This window comes from Syngnathoides biaculeatus, chromosome 6 (assembly GCF_019802595.1).
Source record: "Syngnathoides biaculeatus isolate LvHL_M chromosome 6, ASM1980259v1, whole genome shotgun sequence".
Lineage (NCBI taxonomy): Eukaryota > Metazoa > Chordata > Actinopteri > Syngnathiformes > Syngnathidae > Syngnathoides > Syngnathoides biaculeatus.
This window is the reverse complement of record NC_084645.1, coordinates 30,841,690-30,866,515: the sequence shown is the minus strand read 5'-3', so window position 1 is coordinate 30,866,515 and position 24,826 is coordinate 30,841,690. Positions and strand designations below refer to the sequence as shown.

Here is a 24,826-nt window from a genome sequence, read left to right as displayed (position 1 = left end):
TCTATTTTCGTGACTATCTTAGATGTAGCGTAAATCTGCGCAGAGGCAGGTTAGACCGAGTTGTCGTAATTTCGGAGACATGTCCAGCTGGCTCAGGAGTGAACACAGACAACCGATTTCATCCGCTGGCATTCAAAGCAGCTTCTTCCGTTCATTCAGTGACTCTCGCATGGAGGATGAGGGATCTGTGCTTGACCGGAGGATTTTCACTTGGCCGGTGTGGTTATGTGATTAAATTAGACTTCACGCCAATTTGATTGGTGAGATCGGTATCGGACGATCATGAGAATTTTATGATGGTCAGTTGATGGGCTTATTGTCATAATTTGCCAATCTGATCAATGGCGTCATTAATCGGCTCAGCAAAAGACATTTACCCCACGTCTCCACCGTGCCCAATATATTTGAATACAAAAGTGATTTTTTTTTTGGAATGTAGAACTGTGTAACTGCATAAGGTTATTAAAAAATATATACCAAACTACTGCAATAAAATCTTGAATTCCGAGACCAGAATACCACCGCATCCCGTTTTTTTTTACAATCATTGGGCTCTATCTTATCAACGCAAATTCGACCCAATACACTCATTACCGTGGCAATGACAATACGATAATCTGACTGACTGAGAGTGTCCAATGTACCGGGACCATTTGCCATTGGGGAGAGTTTCTGTGCGAGTAGTGTGAGTGCTGTGTGGCGTCCGTCAAAGAAAGGAGTTTGCGCTTCTGGACACTTCTGCCAAGTCAGCCCTTCAGGGAATCACAAGTGGAGACTGTCTGTGGACGAGAAGCTTTGTTGTAGGACTAAAATTGAATGCATTTCAAACCTGTTCCACTGTTCAATCGTGGGTCATCGTCTGCAACCCTGATTATTCTGTTTTTTAATTGTTTTTTTTTAATGGGTTTTTACAGTACAGTGTGCCCTTGCTCACTTGCGGTTCACTATTTGTTTGTTTTTATTTTCACAAAGGTCTTTAATTTGCTTCTAAAGAGACAAGGCATAAGGAGGTCCTTAGTGCTGCTGTTTTATTATTTGCTAGTTATGCTATTCTGTGTGCCGTGGCGTGATTACTTTAGTTTTGTTGTGATACCGTGAGCGCGTACAACATCGTCAGTACTGACGTGCCTACACAAGCAGTGTATGGGGCAATGTAAGCTTCTTCTGCTGACAGATGTGAAATGCAATTGTTCCTCACTGACTCATGAGTGCCCTCACGTGGTACCTTATATACAGTACATGCTAAAACATGCTAGCACGCATGCTAACAGTGTAACCAGTTCAAGTGTACTTCACTGGACAAGAAAAAAACATCAATTGTGGACTTACGGTGGGCTGTCCATTTTTGAGAATATGTAAGACTTTAAATGTGTCTTGCGGTTACAAAAATATGGTACATATCATCTTCTTTTCCTTTCAGCTTGTCCCGCTAAGGGGTCGCCACAGCGTGTCATCTTTTGCCATCTTAGCCTATCTCCTGCATCTTCCTCTCTAACCCCAACTGCCCTCATGTCTTCCCTCACCACATCCATAAACCTTCTCTTTGGTCTTCCTCTCGCTCTTTTGCCTGGGAGCTCCATCCTCAGCACCCTTCTCCCAATATACTCATTCTCTCGCCTCTGGACATGTCCAAACCATCTAAGTCTGCTCTCTCTCACCTTGTCTCCAAAACATCCACCTTTGGCTGTCCCACTAAATGAGCTCATTTCTAATCCTATCCAACCTGCTCACTTCGAGCGAGAACCTCAACATCTTCATTTCTGCTACTTCCAGTTCTGCTTCCTGTTGTTTCTTCAGCACCACCGTCTCTAATCCGTACATCATGGCCAGGGCTCACCACTGTTTTATAAACTTTGCCCTTCATCCTAGTAGAGACTCTTCTGTCACATAACACACCAGAGACCTTCCGCCAGCTGTTCCACCCCACTTGGACCCGTTTCTTCACTTCCTTACCACACTCACCAGCTATATTAATACTGCGTCCATTATTCGGGGATTTTCGTTATTTGTGTGGGTGTAAGGAACGTACCCCCATGGGAATGACGGGAGAACACTGTGTACTTCCACTTAACGTCTTTGGACATGTCACGCTTGCAATTTGTTTTTCATTGTTCAAAAATGTGTGTCAGAGGAGTGAAACCATAAACTTTTATAGGGTATATTGTGGGTGGGTCTGGAAGGTATCCCCTGTCATAAAAGGAGTTTTTAACTGTGTGTCCCCATTGAGTTTTCCAGTACACACCAAAAATAATTCACGTATTTGTCCTATATAATACAAAAAAAAAAAGTCAAATGTGTTTAATAGTTTTTAAAATGGACCACATCCCTTGATTAAAGTGCTTTTGCTAGGCAACTGTGCCTGAATACCTGCATCCTGTTAGCTGGTGCAATCAAAGCAAGCAGCTGTACAGTTAGCCTGAAGGTAGAACTTGTGTGTGTGTGTGGTGTGTGTGTGTGTGTGTGTGTGTGTGGTGTGTGTGTGTGTGTTGTTGTTGTTGTTGTGACTGAGGGGGGAAATGCCACGCATGCCTGCACACACAGAACCAGCACATAGTTGGGTGAAAAACACATTGCCGGTCTTTATTGGGCAGGCGAGCGGAAGAGACCCCGGCCACTCTGAGCCCGTGCAGGAACACCTCAGGAAATCATATCATGATACGTACGTTACAGCAATGTTTCCCAACTGTGATTGAGGAAAGGTACATTTACAAACATTGAAAGGCACTGTTTAATTTTTTTCCCTGACCAAGCTCGCAACACAGATCAGTTTTGATTATTGAAATGAATTAAAATGCATGTACCGGGAATTACGGAGCGCACCTGGTTATAAGCCTCACCCAGTACATTTGTAAAGGAAATACTATTTGGTACATACGTAGGCCGCAGCCATGTAAAAGCTCCAAGTACCCACATTGAAACACGAGATATTTACAAAGACGGTACACAGAGTTTAACGCTAGCGCGCCAACGCTAGCGCCATGCTAACAGGCCCCACGGCTGTAACACGCTAGCGCAGCGCTAACAGGGCCGGACCGGTAAAAGTCACTTCCTCGGCACATATATTCCACCGGTCTCACGCTTACCTTTTCCACTCGAGTGCCACCTTGCGGCCGTTAGAAAAAATGCACAAATTAGCCGCATCACCGCATAAACCGCAGGGTTGAAAGCGTGTGGGGGAAAAAAAGTCACGGCTTAAAGCCCGGGAATTATGGTAATCCATTTTAACCCTGAATAGAAACCGCACCGTTTAGCATTTGAACTGAAGTCTTCAGTCTGAAGTCTCCTTTTGTATTTTTGGTGTTTGACTGTTTGGCGCATTCAATAAATGGCCCAAAGTGTTTCAGCCATTGTCGCCCTCCTTGCCGTCATGCGAGGGAATTGCAGTCCATTACACAACAGTTCATAATTTTAAAAAGTTCTAAATCCAGGTACTGCTGTATTTTGAACCAGTTTGAATCGCACTGGATGAATTTGAGTGATGCAACAATTAATTGATTAATCAATAACTGAATGATGATTATTTTGATACTTGGGTAATCGTTAAGGGACCTAGTTTAACTTGATTAAAATATACAGTTGCAGCCCTAATAATTTCTCATGGGTCACCTTCTGATCTCTCGCGGCACAATGTTTGGGAATGGCTGCGTTCCAGTGCGTCACACACGGTTGCGGCTGTGCCGGGGTGAAGAAGAGCACTTCAGATGGGCTCGGCCCATCCTGAAACGCGAGCCTCGGTGCGCTGCTGAAGCGTCGGCTCTCGTCTGGTTCCACTTTGGCTCCGAGTGGAGGAAGCATCCTCTTCTCTGGTTGTCTGGCCTGATGTGGTTTTTAAACAAGAGCAACGGGGGCCATCCTCGGTGGCTCCCGGGGGAGGATTGGGTTGCCGGATGAGGATGCGGCCTGATGGAGTAAAAGATGGTGTGTGTGGGGGAGCGGGGGGTGTATCTTGATAGCCTTTCTGTCACTACTGTATCATCACACTTGCTCTAACTTCCCACTTGTCCACTACAAGTGAGATATTCGACATCCATGCAATGAATGCATGAGAGCGGCGTGCAAAGGCAGTTTTACATATTTTCTGTTTGAATAATCTCTAAACGATATGCTATATTTCCACGATACAGTGGGGATTTCCATGACCGACGACAGAAAAAGAATTATTTGGATTTTTCCAGTTTAAATTAAAAAAAAAAAAAAAAAACATTTTTTCCCCCGTATCTAGATTCCTTCCTGCCACTGAAATCTGTGCAAAAGCCATGCTTAATCGTCATGGTTACACCACCCGCCGCCCGATATCCTCTTTCACCTCCTCCCTCTCTTACCCCTACCAGAGTTGTTTACCACCCCTGCGCCAGACTCAATAACATGTCAGTCACTGAGATTGGAACCGCCCCTGCTCGCTCGCCATTGGTCCCCGCGGAAAGCTCCCGCCCTCGTTCCCCTGACACCCGCCCGTCCCACCAGACCGCAACCCCCCCTTTTTCAGTTCTGCCTCTGTAAATAATGAATGATTTCCAAACTCCCTCTCACCTTGTTTTTTTTTTTTCCTGACACAAGGGCGACTTCCCCAGCTTCAATTTTCAGGATTTTGTTGATATCCCTTGATGAGCATCGTGAAAATAGAACGTCAGCCGGCATAAGCGACTAGTACAAGTGTAGAAGCGTGACATAAGTGTCAGGATAAAGGAGGCCAAACTGTCTTAACACAAGCTGTCCACTAGTATTGTGAGATCCAATGCAAGAAGAGACAAATTTATCTACAACTTCGACATGTTCATAATTGTGGCTGCATTACAAAAAATATTTCTGGATAGATCTCTTGTATTGTATTGTATTGTATTAGAAGGTGAATGACTAAATTTGTGCTGTGGCCGGTCAGTGAAAGCTGACATTATTCATGGAACCTATTTTTTTTATTATTATTATTATTTATTATTATTTATTATTTATTTTTTTTCTGCCAATTTTTATGAGCGCGCGTAGCATGGTGAAAATGTCTATATGTATGTATTTTAGGGTTCCTCAACAAGAAACACATTCAGTAGTGTCATCCTGGAATGTTTAAGGCCCCCATTTTTTTGTTTGAAGCAGCCGTTTAAGGTACATTTCAGGGCTTGTCCTTTGATATGCTCCCGATCCACAAGGCCTGCGGAGGCCGTCCTTCAGTGGCTGCTGCACAGAAGCCTTCCGATGCGCACATCGACAGATTTAGCACCCCTGATGTACGCATTACCCCCACCCCCAACTATTTTTTTTTTTTTAGTAGCTGTATACACACCTACCAGTCATTTGGAACCCACAAAGCTCTCGTCCTTTGCACCCGTGCAATCCATTTTTCACGACGAACGGGGTCTCTTGGAAACTTATGAAGGGTAAATTCATCCTCCCGTGTGTTCAAGCAATGTCCAGCAATGCAACAAGCTGGCATTTTAGCTAATACGAAGGAACAACTAGCTAGCTTCCTGCAGGTAAAACTAATAGAAACAAACAAGTCCCCTTTAGGGCACTCCTGCCCTGTACGTCACTTCTTGCTTCTTCTTGAAAACAAATCCCTCGAGAGGATTTTCATGGTGGGAGTCTCAAAAAGCTGTATACGTCAAAATCATGTTTTGTGGTGGAAAAAAACGGATGGGTCCATACCGGCTGACGGTTTTTCATTCATAACATACTAAAAATCATGCATTTCATGACAGTGGCCCTTTAATTTCTCATGAAGTGTTGGTTTTCAATTGCTTACATTGCTTGAAAAAGCCACTGGTGTTTGTGTTGTCGTAGCGGAACAGGGGATCAACATTCGCCACAGTCCGGAACATTCTGCAGATTCTTCACATTGTACGCTGGCTAGATGATAGCTTTGCGATCCCCGGGCCCCCCGAAAAAAAAAAAAAATCAAATGAGCAAACAATGCTCGGCACTTGTCCATTTCTTGCCCCTCACCTCTTTCCTCTTGCCTGCTTCTTTCATGGCCGCAGCTCAGAAAGCGAATTCTCTCCTCTCTATGTTGATCCACGTGTTGTTTACTGTTGATGAAATGGATTCGATTGTTCTGCTCGTATTGCAGTATTGAGGCGAGCAGCAGGCACGACTCTGCCTCTGACCCGACGATTTTACTGCAGAGGAATAACATCGTAAACATTTGATGCTGAAAACTCTTGTAAAAGTTTCAGCACACACTAGGAATATATATTGTATCATACCCAAGGATCGTGCTACCCGAAATCCATGCATGCGTGCATGTTATGTAGCCCTTGTCTTCATTGGGGTTGGGAACCTATCCTATCTTATTTAGGATGAGCGTTGTGGTGCACCCGTCGGCTGTTTGTCAGCCAGTCGACGACCACATGAAGAAGACCAGGTTGCATGTTAGCAAAATACAAAAATACATTTGTACCTGACGTACAAGTGTAATTTCCTATGTCACAAAATCATCACCCGCTTTACTTGGAAACCATCTACATTTTCTCCTTCAAATCAATTAAAATGCCATTTCTCAGTTCCATCCCCTCCAAAAAGCACCATAAATGTTATTACTAACCCTTTTCTTAATTTAAAGAAAAAAAAATCACACTACTGTATAAAACATAACAAAGGAGAAAGTAAAGCAATGTTTTCTGGAGTGGATTGTAATTTCTGGCCTATAAGCCGCGACTTTTTTCACACGCTTTCAACCCTCCGGTTTATGCGGTGATGTGGCTAATTTGTGCATTTTTTAATGGCCGCTAGGGGGCAAGATATGAGTGTGACCAGTGGAATATATGTGCCGAGGAAGTGACTTTTACTGGTATGTTTTTTGTTTTAACCTGCCTTATTAGCATTGCGCTAGTGTCAGCGCTGTGCTTGCATGTTGATGCTGTGTTACTGCCGCATCTCGGTAATTTTTACCAGTATGTTTTTTTTTTTTTTTTAACCGGCCCTGTTAGCGCCACACTACCATTAGTGCCGCGCTAGTGTGTTTCTGCTGCATTACTGCCGCGTCTTAGTGATTTAGATGTTTTTTTTTTAAATGGCTCTGTTCGTGCTACCGTGTTGTTGCTATGTTAACGTAACATCAGGTATTCGAAACTTGGAAAACTCTTTCTGTTTACTGTCTTTCTTTGTAAATATCTCGTGTTTCAATGTGGGTTTCAATGTGGGCACTTGCAGCTTTAACGCTGGTGCGGCTTACCTACGTATGTACCAAATGGTATTTCCTTTACAAATGTACTGGTTGAGGTTTATAATCAGGTGCGCTCTATAGGCTGGAAATTCACGGTAGTTATTTTATATGGACTGGTGTTTCTAAAAGGTGCACGATCTCCTTTATAAGTGACATCAGGAGCTGTGGAGTCGTGTTGGCCCAATTTAGATTGCATGTGAGCATGAGTTGTGAACTACTGCAACATCTTGAGTTTTGAATTTTGCCATGCTGCATTTGTACACAAGGGCATTGCTGTATCTTAATTGCGGACTCATGTTTTTTAACTTCACTTTAACAGCAACAAAGCTGAAGCTTGTTCATATCTCAAATTTTGGTTCATAAAACAAAAATGACCGCTTGAAAAACTGAAGTCAAGGTACCAAATATTACTAAATACTACGTAATTCAGGGGCGTCAAACACATTTTTACTGCGGGCCACATTGTTGTCGCAGTTTCCCTCACAGGGCCGTTATGATTGTGAAACAATCAAAATTTTCAATCACTTCATTATATTTACACTGATGTGGAATCAGAAATAAAGGTAAATGGGTTTTTCGACTATAGTTCATGTTTGTTAACACAAAAATTTATGACGTGGGAATTTGAAATTTCAACAAAAATTCTAGAAGTTGACACACACGATTTGCCACCGCGGGCGACACAAAACCATATGGCAGGCCAGAGAGAAATTGGCAAATATAGAGGGGAAAATGTAAAAATATTGGAGGAAAAAAAAATCCATAAATAAAGCTAACAAAAAATGAAAAATGGGCCTTTCTGGTCTTTTCCATCATGTGATGTTAATATAAAACATGAATCGTTATATGTTTTAGACAAGTGACCACAAAAATGCGACTCCCAACGTCCACCAAGCTGCTGATGCTTCTTGCTCGGTCCCTGTAAAATTCAATATCCATTTATGAATTCCTAGTGAAAGCAAAAGATGTCACCTGATGTCACTCAGGCTGTCCCTTCGCTTTGAAGCAATGGAAAAGCCCCAAGGCCCCGAAATAGGGGCTGCGTTGACCACGCACAGAAATAGAGGATTGTATCCTTGACAGCGCCGCTTGTTTGGTGACACATTGAAACCGGGTAGACTTATAAGGATTTAGGGCTTGAACCCTTTGCTCCACTTTTCAACTGCTGTGCATGTTTTGAATGTCTACCGCTTGAAAAATCCCTAGAGAGGATGCTGCAGTGTATAAAAAAAAAACAAACAAACTGCAGGTTACCTCCAGTAGAGGAGGTTCATTACAACTTGCCTTGGCCGCCCCCTGTTGGTTGGATTCCAAAAAATAAAAAATAAAATAATATAAACAAGCAGTGATCTGGCTGCTTTAAACCCGTTGGTTTCAACAATTTACATCAAATCAAAGCACAGCTGTAATAAGACAACATGTATTTGTGTGCAAATGGTGGTGCTTGACCCGACACAGTTCACGTTGCCACAGTTCAGTTGATTTTGACACCGTGGATGACATCAAGAGGGCTAAGATGCCGGCGCTGCGGCGGGCTCCAGAAAGAATCCTCTCACGGGTGCACGCAAGGCGCAGTTGAGAAGGCAGGGAAAGCACAGTTGACTACAGTGGGATCACTTCAAAGGGAAAAATGTGTATTTGGAGTTTGGATTTCAATGATGTTTTGATGACAAATCTCCGTCCGATGTGTGCTGTCCAGTCACTGTGATTTGACGGGTGCATACGCGCCATCGCACTCGCAAATCCGTACAGTTGAGCACGAAAAATCTCACGTGTAAAATTTGTTACAAGTAGAAATACATAGATATTGGAAGGCATCGCTGATTTTATGTAGTCTTGACCATTGTTACCTCTAAGCTGCGGCACTGCGCAATTGCGCACATGTTGGACACTCTCAGCGCACATGAAAACCAATCCAGCGCAGTGAACTACAGCCTGACATCATTTTTTTTTTTTTAACGCGGAAGCATACAGTCTCTAACAATGAGCTGCTGGTCAGCCTACTTCTACTTCCTAGTTTACCTGACACCGCCTCCCTCCGCTCTTAAAGGGGTACACTCAGAATTACAAACAGAGCACACACCCGCAACTTATTTGCGGGCATGACTGGTGGACCACACCCGTAACTTTATATCTGCGGGCATGACTGACCACACCAGCACATTTTTCTAATATAAATTAACCTTTGGCTAGTGTTGTCAAAACAATCACTCTCAAAGAAAATCACAAACATGTATTTGAAACAGTCACACTCAAAGGTGTGTGGCATAACAATCACACACTTGTGTGGTTGGAAAAAAATTCAAGTATCCACGTCATAACAATCAGACATCTCTGTGTCGAAGAAATTACTGTACTCTCAAAAACTATATGTGGAATAATTTTCTCAGACTTGTGTTGTTCAAGCAATCAGTTTGGTCCAACCATCACATGCTTTGGAGTCAAAACAAGCAATATTAAAAGTTACGTGCAGCATAACAATCATGAAAGCAGTCTGTATGTTTCTGAACAATCGCAAAGTCATGGAGTTAAAACAATCATTCTCAAGGTATCTATGGAACGAGTATAAGACACTAACAGTCGAAACATTTACTCAAAGATAAGTGCAGCATACCAAACAATTATGTAGTCAAAACAATCCCGCACTGCTGTGTGGTTGAAACGTCACGTACATGAAATCAACAATCACTCTCAAAAGCTTCGGGTGAACTAACAATCCCGTGTTCATGTAGTCAATGCAGTCACTCCCAAACTTCGGCGTAGCATAACAATCACACCCCGATGTGAACAAAACAATCACTCCCAAAGCTACGTGTGGCTGAACATTCCAATGCACGTGTATTTCAAACTGTGCCAGTCATTGATGTGCGCCACAAGAATCCCGCAAGGTTGGAGTTAAAACAATCACTGTCAAAGCTTTTGTGCGGCATCACATTCACGCGCTCACTCATTGGCTGAGTATGTGTGTGTGTCAAAGAAGCTTACTACACACTTTTACAGATGGTTTCCAGTGTAATAATCAATGATTATATGAAATCAGATCCAGTAAGATGTGTTTGTGGTTTTCCTCTTTTTTGAAATTGAACTGAACTCATGCTGAGAAAACTGACAAGTGTTGCAAGGATCTACCACTCCCCCCCCCCCCCCCCCCCCCGCCCCACAAACTCTTTCCTGTTTTTGTGAGGCCAAAGTGAATTTGACACGTTTGGGAGTCTGCAGCATCGCCGCAGCGCACCGTCACATGGTGAAGCCGCGCAGATGTTTTGTAAAGCTGCATGAAATATTCATCTGGTGATTAGCTCGGCAGCTGACTCTCATTTCAGAGCGAGGAAATGAGTAGGGCTCACATCCGCCGAGCTCTGTTGACTAGACGGGACGTATTTTTTATTTCATTCTTTCACCCTGTGGCATCCTTTCGTCAGAATACCCTGAGGAGTGAGAATGAAATGACACTTTACCACTCTGGTTGAAATCACTCAGTTCTGAAGGGGCGGGAGGGTCTCATTCACGTCGGCACTGGGGTCCACTGCAAAGTCTGGGTTTTGTTGCTATGGCGACTCGGGGTGGACAGAGTGGACGGCGACTTATGCACACAAAGACAGTACAGCTAAATATTGTTTTTGCACTCAAGGCAGCAGTTCATCACGAAGTAACCAAATTTTACTTGTCCATTCGTGTCACAGATACAGTAAAAAAGTCACCTTTTGTTGAAGCACTCATGCAAGTTCCATATACAGAAAACTGTCCAATCCATCCATTTTCTGAGCTGCTTATCCTCACAAGGATCACGGGAGTGCTGGAGCATATTCCAGCTATCTTCAGGGAGGAAGCAGGGTACACCTCGAATTGGTTGGCGGCCAATTGCAGGGCACATATACACGCCATTGACAAAAAATTCTGAGCTGTCGTAAAAAAAAATAAATAAATAAATAAATAATGGAAAACTACAGGTTTTTTTAATCATCAGCATAAACGGGGCTTATCCCATTCATAGGCAGGGTGGCAATTTTTTTGCCTCATTGAGATAAAAGTCTCCTAAAATAACACTTCCTTTAAGGGCAAAAATATGTACCCTCTCGCGGGCAGCGTCCCAAAAGTGGGACGGGTATGTCATCAGTTCTGTGAAGTGGTACATACTAGAGATATGTTTATCAATTAATTTTTATTCTAAAACGACACTTACGCATTATTAGTACTGATGGATTAGCATTTTGAAGACAAACTTGGTTGCATACTGACCTTTCTCCCTTTCTTCTCTTGGAAAACGCTCCATGTGTATTTCAGGCAGCCGTGTTGGGTCAGGAAGGAAAGGGAAATAACTCCGTGCTAACTTTGACCGATGAGTTATCCTCTCCAAATTATGGCTTCAGATTAAAATACTTCAATAGTTTGATATACTGAAGGATTTAATGCGTGAAAATCATGATGTCCCAAAAATGGGACGCTGCTGTGTCGCGTGTATTTCCCTCTGCCTTTTCACTCGGTAGTTGTCCTAAATTGACCCCGTGGAGAAATTTGTCTTGGATTAACAACCCAAAACCATAAAGATGCATATACAACAACACAAACTAGTCCCCAGGGTGAGTTTAGGAGGGGGAGAGGGTGGCTGTCAAAAAAGCTGGCCCAAAAAAACATCATCTCCTGGCTTTCCCTGCTGTGTCATTTTAGATGGAAAGAAACTCCCGTTCTGTATGTCTGTATAAATGCTTCACGTTTTGAGGATTTAAACCGTCACTGTCAGAACTCGCTCAGCGGTTTCCAGGCTGACACATTACTGTGCTCGTAATTTTGCTTCTTGTGTAAAGACCACGGGCGAATGCAATATAACGCGCACCATTGATAAACACCACGCTTCTCTCAACAAACAAACGAGACGTTTCTATTATTCACGACGCCCCGGGGCTCGATTTGAAGCACACGCGGTCATTTCCCTATTGATTTTCCTCCCTCTGCGCCTTGCAGGAACAATATTGTTATTTACATGATGGCAACGTCACAGCCTGTTTTACTCTACTCACTTAACAGTATACTCCCCGCACACTATGAAGTGGTGATTTATATATTTCCAAAAAGGTGCCATTTTCCAATGTCATTTTTCAAATTTAATGTCTTACTGAATGTATTTCCAAACCTCACTGATGTCTTCCCTCCATCCCCTCTGTGACTCCTCCAGTGTGTCCCGGCCACTGCAAACAGGCGTGCACCGACGAGGGGGAATGCTGCCACAGCCAGTGCCTGGGCAGCTGCACGGAAGCCCACAGCGACACGGCCTGCGCCGCCTGCCTCCACTACTACCACGAGGGCCGCTGCGTACCCGACTGCCCGCCCGGCACCTACAAGTTTGAGGGCTGGCGCTGCATCACCATGGACCTGTGCTCCCAAGTGCACCTCCCCAGCGACGTTCACTTTGTCATCCACGAGGGCGAATGCATGCCCGACTGCCCCTCCGGCTTCGCGCGCAACGAGAGCAACCGGTAAGGACAGGTGAATTTGCTTCCGCCTCTGGTGGCCCCCCTGCTCCCTGGTTCTTTGAAATATCCATCCATCCATTTTCTTCACCGCTTATCCTCACGAGGGTGGCAGGGATTGCTGGAGCCTACCCCAGCTGTCAACACCATGAACTGGTTGCCGGCCAATCGCAGGGCACATAGAGACAAACAGCCACTCTCACAATCACACCTAGGGACAATTTAGAGTGTCCAATCAATGTTGCATGTTTTTGGAATGTGGGAGGAAACCGGAGTGCCCGGAGGAAACCCACGCAGGCACGGGGAGAACATGCACACTCCACACAGGCGTGGCCGGGATTGAACCCGGGTCCTCAGAACTGTGAGGCCAACGCTGATCCAACGTGCCGCCTAAATTTGTTTCAAAAAAACTATATTTCTGGACTGATTGCAATAAACGGGGCTTCACTCTATATAAAATTGGTTCCTTTCCTTAAATGAAATTATTTCAAGACATAAATGATTGAAAAATAAATAAAACATGAATAAATACATTTTAATCAATTTACCCAATTTTCAGGAAAGTGGCTAAATTTAAGCAAACAAATAGTCCAGATAAAAAAATATATATATATTTTATAAATAAGGAACTCTTTATTTGAGTTTAAAGTTTTAGGGATACTCATCAAATTTTGCCACGGTGACCGAGTTAAATGTTTCGCAATTGGATGACCTCATCATGCAAGGACATCTAGAGATGCCTAAAATGGCTGCTTCAAACCAAAATGCCAGGCTTGGTGTCTTTTTGGTGGGGCTTCTTGTAATAGGCAGGCGGACTAAATTTCATGTCGCTGACACTGGCTTCCGAGGCGGAATTTTCAAATTCCACCCCTACTGAAGGAAGTTAGGAAGTTTTCACAAGGATCAACAGGCCTGCTAAATTTGAGTTTTGCATGCTTCTTTATCCGCTTTGTTTAACCTGAGAATCACAATGAAGCTATTTGAAGAAGGACTTCTCCTCGCGTGTTGTTATCCTATCGTCTAGTGCAGAGTATTAGATGTGAACAGCTAGTTCATCGAAGCCTCCGCTGAATTTCTGCTCTTATTTTCTTTCCAGGATGTTGTGCAGCGCCTGCAATGGTTTATGCGATAAGATCTGCTCGATCTCCGTCATCGACTCGGTGAACGCCGCTCAGTACCTGAAGGACTGCACCGTCATCGCCGGCAATCTGGACATCAACATCCGTCACGGAAGTGAGTGCGCGGCGGTAGTCTCACGCCCGGGACGGCGGTTCGGGGCCCGACTAGCGACGAATTCTACACTCTGGGCTCATGTGCCTCGCTTTGTGTCCAGAAGGGGAAATTTAGTTAACCTTGTAAATGCAGATGCGTTCCTAACGAAATGACTGAAATGTTTTGAAAACATGAAAAGTTTGAAGTTACCAGCTCACCTGCAGTCCTGATGAGGACAGAGGATAAGCCTGATTGAAAATGTATGGATGCCATTTTAGGCCCGTTTTCCCCGATATGCCTTTCTAGAAAAGTGGGGAAATGTAATTCATTTGAATTATTCACTTTAAAAATGAATAATTTTTGCTGGTATGTTGGACTACATTTTTACTCCCGGCCGGGTCTGAGTTTGTACACAGGTGGACGCATTCACTTTCTTTCAGACTGATTGTGTTTTTTATTTAGTCTATGACTATGTCTATGAGTCCTTTGTTTGGGTACCGCCAGTCTGCAAGGTCACAAAAAGTAAACAATTGACAGTCTGCGCAACGTTTCTCAAGCGATTTTATCCGTACGGGTCGTCTCATACGATGAAGCTTAAAGACAAGCGTGCCTAATTGGGTGTCTGCATGAAGCGTGAACGTCACTGCCACAGAAGTCCCTTGCTTGTTGTCCTAATATGGCTTTCATCTGCTGTGTGTGTGTGTGTGTGTGTGTGTGTGTGTGTGTGTGTGTCTGCTGTCCCAAGATAACATTGCGTCTGAGCTGGAGAGCTTCATGGGCCTGATCCAGACGGTGACGGGCTATGTGAGGATTCGTCACTCCCACACACTTGGATCGCTGTCCTTCCTCAAGAGTCTGCGTTACATCAACGGGGAGGAGCTCATGGACAAGTCAGTCCCTCTTTTGTGTGTGTGTTTGTGCGCGTTGGGGGGGTTTACAAGGGCAATCAAAGGTCACGAGTGATGAGCTCGCCGACAATGTTATCGAAGGAGATGCATCAAGTTTTTGTCGAGTGAGTGTCAGGATTCAAACGGAACGTGCGAATAAAGTACATTGAGAGGTCGCATCGGCAGCTGTTGCTGATGTTTACATTTTTAACTTGTGAGTCTTGGTAATATTCCTTCAGTTTTGAAAAATGCTAGCGTTTTACTAAGAGTGCTTTTAAGTGCCTAGCAACAATTTCTTTCAACGGTAAAAGGCATCTGATGAAATAGCTCATTTGATGGATGCAAAATCAATGAAAATGTTCATTAAAACAAACATCTTATTTGTATTTAAGCGTGTGCAAAATCACACTTGTTAAGAATTATCCTATTCGTGGGCAGCGTCCCATTTTCGGGGCGTCATAATTTCCTTCAGTATATCAAAATATTTAAGTGTCTTAATCTGAAACCATAATTTGCTATCAGGAGAGGATAACTCATCAGTCAAAGTTAGCAGTTAGATTTTTGGGACGAGATTATAAATTAGTAAAGTTATCATATAACTTAACCATAAACGGAAATGAAGTATTTCCTTGATTGTGGCCTGTTAGGAGGCTTTAATCTCAAGAAGGCAAAAAATTCCCACCCTGCCCATGAGTGGTTTAATTACAAAAATGCTGAAGTCACATTGTAATTGTTAGTACTGTCTGAAAAACAATCTTTCATAACAAAATTAATAAAAGACAAACAATGTTTTCAAAAGATTTTTGGCCTATGGAAAGCCGTTTGAGCAATCCTTAATATCCAGCTTTCAGTTCATGTAATAAAAAGTATGTATGGAAGTCATTATGTACAAAAAAAATTATGCTCATTTATTAATTAAATTTTTTTCAAAAAAAGACAGTATTGGTCATTTTGAGCCAGCCAAACAAGCATGCGTGTCAGGCAAAGAGTGTTTGTTTTTGGAAGACACTTTTAACTGGATGAGGACCATATGTGATTTGAAAAGATGAATTTAAGGCCATGTGCCTGAGAAAAGTTTGAAATGTGTTTGTTGAAATGTGACCTTGAAAAAGGTCGACGAAGCCACATTGTAATGTTGTACATCCACACTGAGATAAGTGACTTGAATGTCTGCTGCCTTCCAGCGTCTTCACTGGGATATCACAAACCACTTTAGATATGAGATATAAGAGTTGGTTTTTTTGTTTGTTTTTTTTTTTGTAGTAGCCGCAGGGGTCATGGGAAATTCTGTCGTCCCCTTCACGTTGTCCTTCCCGGGGTACATTTTTACTAGGCAGAATTCGGTCTCCGATGACGAGCATTTCTTTCATCACGGCACTGTTGTTCTGTCGTACGTCCTACGGTCTCACGATTGGAGTCACGGCATGACTGTGTTGCGTTGATTTCAGCGCAAACATGGAATGATAGTGCATGACTGGTATCTGCTGTCGTTCATGAATTTGTCCAATCCATAAAAGAGAGAGGAGTGAGTTCTCAAGATCCTGAGAAGCAGATGTAAAATTTCATGCTCACTCTTAAAAGATTGCATGCGCTGTTGTTGACATATTAAATCTCTGAGATATGGCAGTACCACAGCAGCAACACGCTTCCGCGGTGCTAATGCTAGCACAGCGCTAACGCTAGCCCGGCACTCATGCTAGCGCAGCGCTAACAGGGCCGCTTAAAAAAAACATGCTGGTAAAAATCACTGAAACACAGCAATAACACGGCATCAACACGCTAGCGCAGTGCTAACAGGACCGGTTAAAAAAAAAAAACATACCAGTAAAAGGCACTTCCACGGCACATATTCCACCAGTCTCACTCTTACTTTTCCGCTCGAGTGCTCCCTTGCCGGCGTTAAAAAAAAAATGCACAAATTAGCCGCACCACCGCATAAGCTGCAGGGTTGAAAGCATGTGAAAAAAGTCGCAGCTTATAGGCCAGAAATTACGGTACGCAAAAGTTAAAGTTGCGCTGGTGCTTTTCACCATGGAAAATACAAGACATTGTGATTAAAGAAAAAGGGTGAATGTGATTTTTGAAGGGATAAAATTGAAAGTTTTAGTGGAAAAGGCAAAATTAACACTGGATATTTTGCCACGTATGACAACCTTTGAATCACACCCAGCTAGCAGCTGGCACATTCAATGAGTGAGTGTGCTTTCAATTGTAGTTGTACATCTTCCATGTCTGAGGGGGGAACAAGTCAGTCTATCATTCTGATCATTTAAGGAAGCCATCAACCACATAAAAGCTCTTTTGATGGATTTAACTCGTCCTGAGTCATCCTGTGTAAATTTTATTTGGGAGAGCAAAAACAAAAAAACAGGTGAAGGAGACGCTAGCACCAATCGCAAGTCAGCAGAAATGACCCACATGCAAGGAATTGCAGTTTTTTTTTTTTTTTATCCCCTTACATTGCTATTTTTCTTAATCAAAAACATGTCACAAAACATGTGTATTTCACAAACAACTTGACGGATGACTTCAAGTGTAGTCGCATTCCACTTGCGCTCTGAAACTTCCGACATGTTTGTTTTAGTTTTCTGGTTTCATCTGTGGACCAAGGAGTAGATTTTTTTTAGGATGAGTTTTAATTCTTAATGGCGCTACGGTATCGAGTTTTACACACAGGGCCACAAAATAGTGTGAGGCTATCGATAGCATCCACATAAGAAGGAAATTAAGCAATTGCTGAGGGTAATAGCTCGGCAAGTGCAGTAGTAGTTGAAGAATTAATATTACGGCTTCTATAGCTTTGGCTGTGGTCACAATGGTGATTGCCCAAGAGAAGAAAAATTGTATCAAGTAATGGTCAGACATAGCACTGGTATTAGCGAGTACAGTTAGATTTGTGGTCAGAATGCTCTAAGTTAAATCCAAACAAAGGCTCGTGTATTAATTGCACAGAACAAAAATCATCAATTAATATCTGAAATGCTGGCCTGAGAGGGTCTGACAGGGAATACATGTGAATATGAAAGTCACCCAAGTTTAATATACTGTCTGAGTGGGTCACCAAGTCAGCAGTAAATTCAGAGATTTCATCTTAAAAGCCAGAGTAATGGCTGGTGAGGGGCGCTAAATAGAATGGCAGTGGTATTGTAGATAGCGTGACGTGAGCCTTGAATGTTTGGCCCAATGCAATGATTGAAAACTGATTTGTATATGAGGGCGACACCCTCTTCTTAGGGGGATGCATAACGTGTGGACTCACAAAGATTGGTGGACTTAATGTGGTAAAAAGTTGGGTTTAACCAAGTCTGGCAAAGACCAATCGTATTAAGATTAGCGTCTCTGATAAAATCATTAACTGGCAAAGCTTTTGAAAAAAGTAATCTAATATTCATAAGGCCGATTTTCATTAAAATGGGCTGATCGGCGCTATTTTCTCTGGGTTTATAGTCGTAATATTAAGAAGATTGGATCGTCGAGAACGTATATCGTATTTCGAGTTGCTGTGGGTGTGGCAAGAGATGAATACTGCAGGAATATGGGAGTTATTTCTCATCTTGTCAATGGTAGAACAATCCGATGATGAGGGTTGAAACTCATCACACAGTACAACCTCACTAGAAAGAACGAGGGTCTGGAAAGGATAAGTGGATAGTGGCTCAAAGTGTGTATTTTGTCGCTCTAATCTACAGTTAGGACTAGCTTGTGTTGTCACAGTTCAGCGGAAGGCTAGTTAGCTTTAACCTTATAGACTCCACACCCATTCACTAATCTTCACCTGTGTGCCGATTTACTCAAGTGTGAACTGTGGAAAGTTCAAACGGTAATTTATGTTTTGAGAAAGAATGACGGTACCTACGCTGTCAGGTTGAAGGTCGTCCCTGCTCACCGAACCGAGTTTCCTTCAGAAAGAAGGCCAGTTACCTTCAAACCTCGGTTCCTGCTCGCTACAGAACATTGGTTAAGTGAGAATAATCCGGTAAACCTCTCATTAGTGCCTCTTGCAGTCTTGTTCACGAGTGAGGGAAGAATGGAGCGGGAGATCGAGAGACGGATCAGTGCACTGTCTGCGGTGATGTGGACTTTGTATCGGTCCGTTGTGGTAAAGAGGGAGCTAAGTCAGTAGGCGAAGCTCTCAATTTACCAGTTGATCTACGTTCCTACTCTCACATATGGGTCATGACCGAAAGAACAGGATCCCGGATACCAGCGGCTGAAATGAGTTTCCTCCACTGGGTGTCTGAACTCTCCCTTCAAGATAGGGTGAGAAGCTTGGTCATCCGGGAGGGGCTCAGTGTCGAGCCGCTGCTCCTTCACATTGAGAGGAGCCAGATGAGGTGGCTAGGGCATCTGATTCAGACGCCTCGTGGACGTCTCCCTGGTGAGGTGTTTGGGCATGTCCCACCAGAAAGAGACCACAGGGATGACCCAGGACACGCTGGAGATACTATGTCTCTTGGCTGGCTTGCTAGCCGGAAGAAGTGGCCGCGGAAAGGGACGTCTGGGCATGCCTGCTCAAGCTACTTCCCCTGCAACCAGAACTGGAAAAGGGGTAGACAATGGATGGATGTATAAAAATATCGAAGTAACTAGTGCTGTTAGCCCCACGCTGATGTCTCGGCTTAGTATGAAACGGGTCCCTAAGGTGCTAGCTTTAATGTCATATGCTCTGGCCCCAGGAATACACATTAAGATTTGTTTTTAAAGATTGACGGTACAAGTGACGGTGTCACTAATGACTAATGTGCAAGAGCCACTAGATTGACTAAGAACATAATCTGAACAGGATCGCTGCTGTTAGCTCGCCACATGGGGCTAATGCTAACAAGGGTTAGTAAATCGGCTACAACCTACTCTATAAAGTGTCCACCGCACACAGTACAGTTACCACTTCTACTCTAGTTGGGGGACATGTTTTTCACACAGGGAAAGTGGTGCACACACACAAGTCCACACTTGCGTTTACTATATTGGTTAAAAAATGGAAAATGGTAGAAATAATTTGAAAGATCAATCATAGTGGTCTAAAATGGCCGGCAATATAAGGAACTCCGCTCGAAAACGGCTGGCAGGGAATGAGTTAATACATTTCTGATTTCCATTTAAAACAATCTTTGATTCCGTCTTCAGGATGTATGCCTTCTCCGCCATCAACAACCAGCACCTGCACGATTTGTGGGACTGGACTCAGCACAACCTAACCATCCGGGCAGGACGCCTCAACTTCCGCTTGAATCCTAGACTCTGCATGTCAGAGATCCACACCATGTGGAAGAAGACTGGCATCACCGCCAAACCAGAGTTGGGCGATTTCCGCAACAATGGTGAAAGAGCGAGCTGTGAGTATTGGGCATTCGTAAAAAAAAAAAAAAATAAAAGTGGGGGGGGGGAGGTTGTCAGTGAATGTCGTACCCATGTTCCGTGATGTTTCCAGGCGAAAGCAACATCCTCAAGATCTTGTCCAACAGCACGTCCAGCTACACGATCCGGCTGACATGGGAGCGCTACCAGCCGCAGGATTACAAAGGCCTTATCAGCTTCATGGTCTACTACAAGGAGGCGTAAGTGGTCCGAAAGACGCCTCATTTTCCTATATAACACACTGTCATTACGTATAAATAGCTCAACATTGAGGCTTGATGAAGGGTTTTGATACAAAAGACTATTCTATGTTGGGACAACATTTGTTTATGCTTGCTTTGCATAACTGCGCGTTTCACTGCCAACTGGCAACTGGAAGAAAAAAAAATGGTTGATTTTTCTTGTTCTAATTTCAGAATAGTCACCATGATATTTGCACCATCAGTGTTTATTTTCTTACATGCCAGCCGTGATTGCTGCTGAGAATTTCAGAAGAGCTGACTGGAAGTTTGGAATGTTTTTGTTTTTTTTTCCCTTTAACAGAGACAGGCAAATACGCATTTGTAAATAATGAGCTAAGAAAAGCGCTTTCAAGTCGAACGGTGTCTGCGGACGTAACCTACAATTAGTTTTATTTTCGAACCAAAGAACGAGCAGATGTCATTGCTGTGACCATGTTTTTCTGCTCCCTCGCCAGCCCTTCTCAGAACATTACCGAGTTTGACGGTCAGGATGGCTGTGGCTCCAACAGCTGGCACACGGTGGACGTGGATCTTCCTCAGGATAATAATACCGACCCCAAAGTCGGCATTCACCACCTCAAACCCTGGACCCAGTATGCTATTTTCGTCAAGGCCATTACCCTGCGGGTAGAGGACAAGCACATTCCCGGTGCAAAGAGTGACATCATATACATTCGCACACGCCCATCATGTAAGTCACAGACACCACACAAACTTCACACTTATTTCGTGCTACCACGCCAGAACAGTGTTTCCCCAAAATGTCCCATATTTTACACTTGAAAAGTACACCTTAGGTTAGGGTCAATGTTCCCTCTAATTGTAACACACCAAGGCCGTGAGCGCCCCCTTTGACCACTGTGAGCAACATCAGACGTATCCATTGTGGTCAATTAGTGTCAACCATACAAGGTTCATTAAAAGGTTCAGATTGCATTCCCTTCAGAACATTTTTAAGAACAATTTTGTCTTTTTGCGAACTTAAACTGAAAATGTCAACAAACAAAAAAATACATTACAATACAAATAGTTGGTTTGGTATCCAACTATTAACTATACATTTGAAATGCCGCTTCCAACTTTGTTTCATTTTATTTTAACCCACAATGATATCCCCATGTTTTTCTTGGCGTAAAACTGAATTTATTGCTTGCAGAATGTCTTTCGCATTGCATGTTGAAAGTTGAATGATGCTCCCAAACAATTTTAGGCTTAATGTTATGTTGCCTCCTATATTTAAAATACAGAATTAGCTTTTTGTCCACTGTATTGTCTGTGCTTTCATCATCAATCAGGCTGTGCCAAGGTGGAATTTTAACATTATACACCATCTCGTCCTGTACCTTCTACTTTGGCTTCAGACCAGACCTTTTTTATACAAAAAAGAGAAAATCCCATCGAGTTTCACCACTTTTTCTTGTATTATTCACATACCCCGGTGTTTCTAATTATGAGTGTACCCCTTTAAAATGGAGGGGGGCAGTGTCAGGTAAACTAGGAAGTAGAGCAGGGGTCATCAACCTTTTTTCATTCAAGGCTTTTTCATTTCAAACGTTTCTTAAAATCTCAAAACATCATTCGCGGCAAGCTCATTTTCAGTGAGGCCGAGAGGCCATGGTACGCAAAACAGAAAAGCCGTGAAGCTGACATTATTCGAAAGCTTCATGCTGTAGTTCATAAATCATACAACTGAAATGATAAAGTACATGGTAAGAGTTGTCTTGAGACAAAGACGTTGTAAATTATGCCATTAAGCTCCTCGTTAAGGAACAGCAAGTTCAAAATTTTGAACATATGCATTCAACTATCTGGGTTTAATTCCATTCTAACTTTGTCTTGAACTTTGACCTGGAAGCCCAATACTCCTAACATCTTGTGAAATGTCTTGGTAATAAACTAGTGAGATTTTTGGGAAGAAATTTAAGTGAAATGGGATCACATCTTGTAGCACACCTGATGAGATGTCACACTACCCATACACTAATGTTGGCTTGCCAACGCACCTTGTCCGCTACAGTGCCAACAGTGCCCAAAGACCCTCGTGCCTTTGCCAACTCCTCCACCAAGCTACTGGTCAAGTGGTCGCCGCCGCTCTTTCCCAACGGCAACCTGACTTACTACCTGGTCCGCTGGCAGCAGCAGCCGGAAGACCGAGAGCTCTATCTGCACAACTACTGCTCCAAAGGTTCGTACGATTCCCTCACGCGAATCTTGCGATCAAAGTCAGCAGAGGCCCTAACCTCAAATTAAACTTACCCGTTAGTGTGCCGATCCATCTATGTGGCGCGTACAGTGGAAACATCGCTAAGCGCAAATCCCAATAATGTTTCTGGGTGGTCCGGCAGTCGCTTGAAAATGGCAGATTACCATCCAGCTGAGATGCCGAGTAATTGGCGGAGAAATAATGCGTCAAGGGAAAAACTCAAGACATTTTTGTCATCAAGAAACAGGACAAGCCCTTTTAGTATCGTAAGGGATACAATTTAATAAAAACTTAAATGAAATTGACAGCTCAAATACAACCAGGATGGCTACTGCTAGAAATGTCTGACCATTTCTTCCTGTGCAACAGATGAACAAAAAGTCATCTGCCTCGTGCAACTGGCAACCCGTGTAATTCATAAGTATTTTTCTTACTGTAAATGATCCCCGCTGTTACATCATAATCTGCCACGCCGTTAGCTGTGCCCAAAAAATGTTCTTTATTGAGTAAATTTACACTTTCTGGGTGACCAGGACCTCCAGAGATCCAACTATTTGGTTTCAGTGAATAAAAAAAGTAAATGTTTCATAATCGGTCGCAATCAACATCTCCTGCTGTGCCTGGCCCTCCGTTTGGAATCAGAGTTGGCAAGAAAGCCACAAAAAAGGGAAACGTGGACAGAATTAATCCTTTGATGTCCTCTGGCCCTATGTATGACTTGGGCCTTGTGAGACATATTTTTCTCTAAAATTCTCGTGGAATTCCAAATTGTGTGGCCTCGTTTTGACTTCAAGTTCCACGTTATCAAGATTTAGTAGCGCTGTCAGTGGATTTGAAACTCCCAAGGAAGCAATCTAAAAACTTGGAGGCAGCTTGCGTAGAAAACGATTGTAAAGACTTTTTCTTTCCCAAACCAGACCTGAAGATCCCGATCCGGATCCCCGCGATGGGATTTGCAGACATGGAGGAGATAACCAAGCCCACCAAGTCGGATCTGTCGGGGCCGAAGAAGGGTCCCTGCTGTGTTTGCCCCAAGACGCCTGAGGAGAAGGACCGGGAGAAGGACGACCGTGTTTTCTTGAAGCTCTTCGAGAACTTCCTTCACAATGCCATCTTTCTGCAGAGGTACAGTAACATTACTCCCCTTGGGCGGGATCCAGTCGTGCCGGGACCATTAGATAGACCAGGACCGGGCCCTTTCTTTAGCTAAAGCGACACGTGGAGCTGAACAAAATCTCTCCTCAGCTGCCTTTTTGTCGCCGTAATAACTGATGCGATGAGACGGGCGTCACGAGAACGTGTCGGGTGGCGATTCTACGGGCAGCACAAAAGAAGGTGGTTTGAGAGCGGTGATTAAGCAATCTGAAGAGTCCTCTTTGGCTGCTCCCTCTCAAGGCCGCTTAGACATTATTGTTCTCCCCGCAGCAGATGCCAACATCTGTGTGGTGTTAACTTTGCTGGTGGCTGCGGTTGTTTCTCGCCGTTTCAAAGACCTCTGCTCTCACGCACTTCACGTAGATGCGGACAAACAATGCAGGTGTCTGCAAATGGCTTCAATCCAACACAGCCTCGACACACATGTCGGTCGATCCGATGAGCACTCAGTAGGTATCTGATAAATCCATATTGTAGACCGCGCCACCAAAGTTCATTCATCCAAGTCTTGTCTTTTTTTTTTTTTTCCCCCTCTTCCCCCGACTCATGGGGAGTTGGATCGATGTGGCTTCTGAAGGAGGAATGATAAAATGTGGCTTTGTATTGTCACTGAACTCATATACTCCTCCCTTGAGTGACTGACTGGATGTGTTACAGTATAGATGTTCTCTTGAGGAGAAACACAAAGGCGAGAGGAAAATTTCCAGTCTGTATCCGTTTCCTCCATTTTGAATGTCAACCTTTCCATGTTCATTTTTTGGTTTCTTAGTTGCGTCACATATACCGTAATTTCTCGAGTATAATGCGTCCTGAAGTATAATGCGCACCCCCCAAAGCTGACATAAAAAAATCAGGAAAACCCTTCTACCGATATACAATGCGCAAAAACAATTTGCTGCTACCCATATGCTCAAAATATTGGGAATTATCTGTATTTATATTTTCTTAGGCTTGTACTTGTATTGTTTTTCAAAAAACAATCACGTACAACAATCATTAATAATAATCATTGCGCATGTGCTGATGTAGCCGTAATATAATCTTTGGAAATGCCACAGGACACGCTTGTCCTGGTCCCTGTAATTGTCAGAACATAATCCCTCAACCAACTAAAATAAATGCTCAATGATGGCGTAACATTTTAT

At 43.4% G+C, this 24,826-nt stretch overlaps 1 protein-coding gene across 3 annotated transcripts in view; it reads left to right on the top strand.

The window, feature by feature from the left end:
• LOC133502174 (insulin-like growth factor 1 receptor) overlaps positions 1–24,826 on the top strand; it is a 142,021-nt gene that overhangs the window by 93,785 nt on the left and 23,410 nt on the right. For all 3 annotated transcript variants that reach the window (XM_061822658.1, XM_061822659.1, XM_061822660.1), the window contains 8 exons: positions 12,330–12,630; positions 13,721–13,857; positions 14,582–14,726; positions 19,851–20,059; positions 20,155–20,281; positions 20,779–21,014; positions 22,341–22,508; positions 23,444–23,651. In XM_061822658.1, coding sequence (XP_061678642.1) covers positions 12,330–12,630; positions 13,721–13,857; positions 14,582–14,726; positions 19,851–20,059; positions 20,155–20,281; positions 20,779–21,014; positions 22,341–22,508; positions 23,444–23,651 — 1,531 coding nt within the window. The remainder of the gene's footprint in view (positions 1–12,329; positions 12,631–13,720; positions 13,858–14,581; positions 14,727–19,850; positions 20,060–20,154; positions 20,282–20,778; positions 21,015–22,340; positions 22,509–23,443; positions 23,652–24,826) is intronic.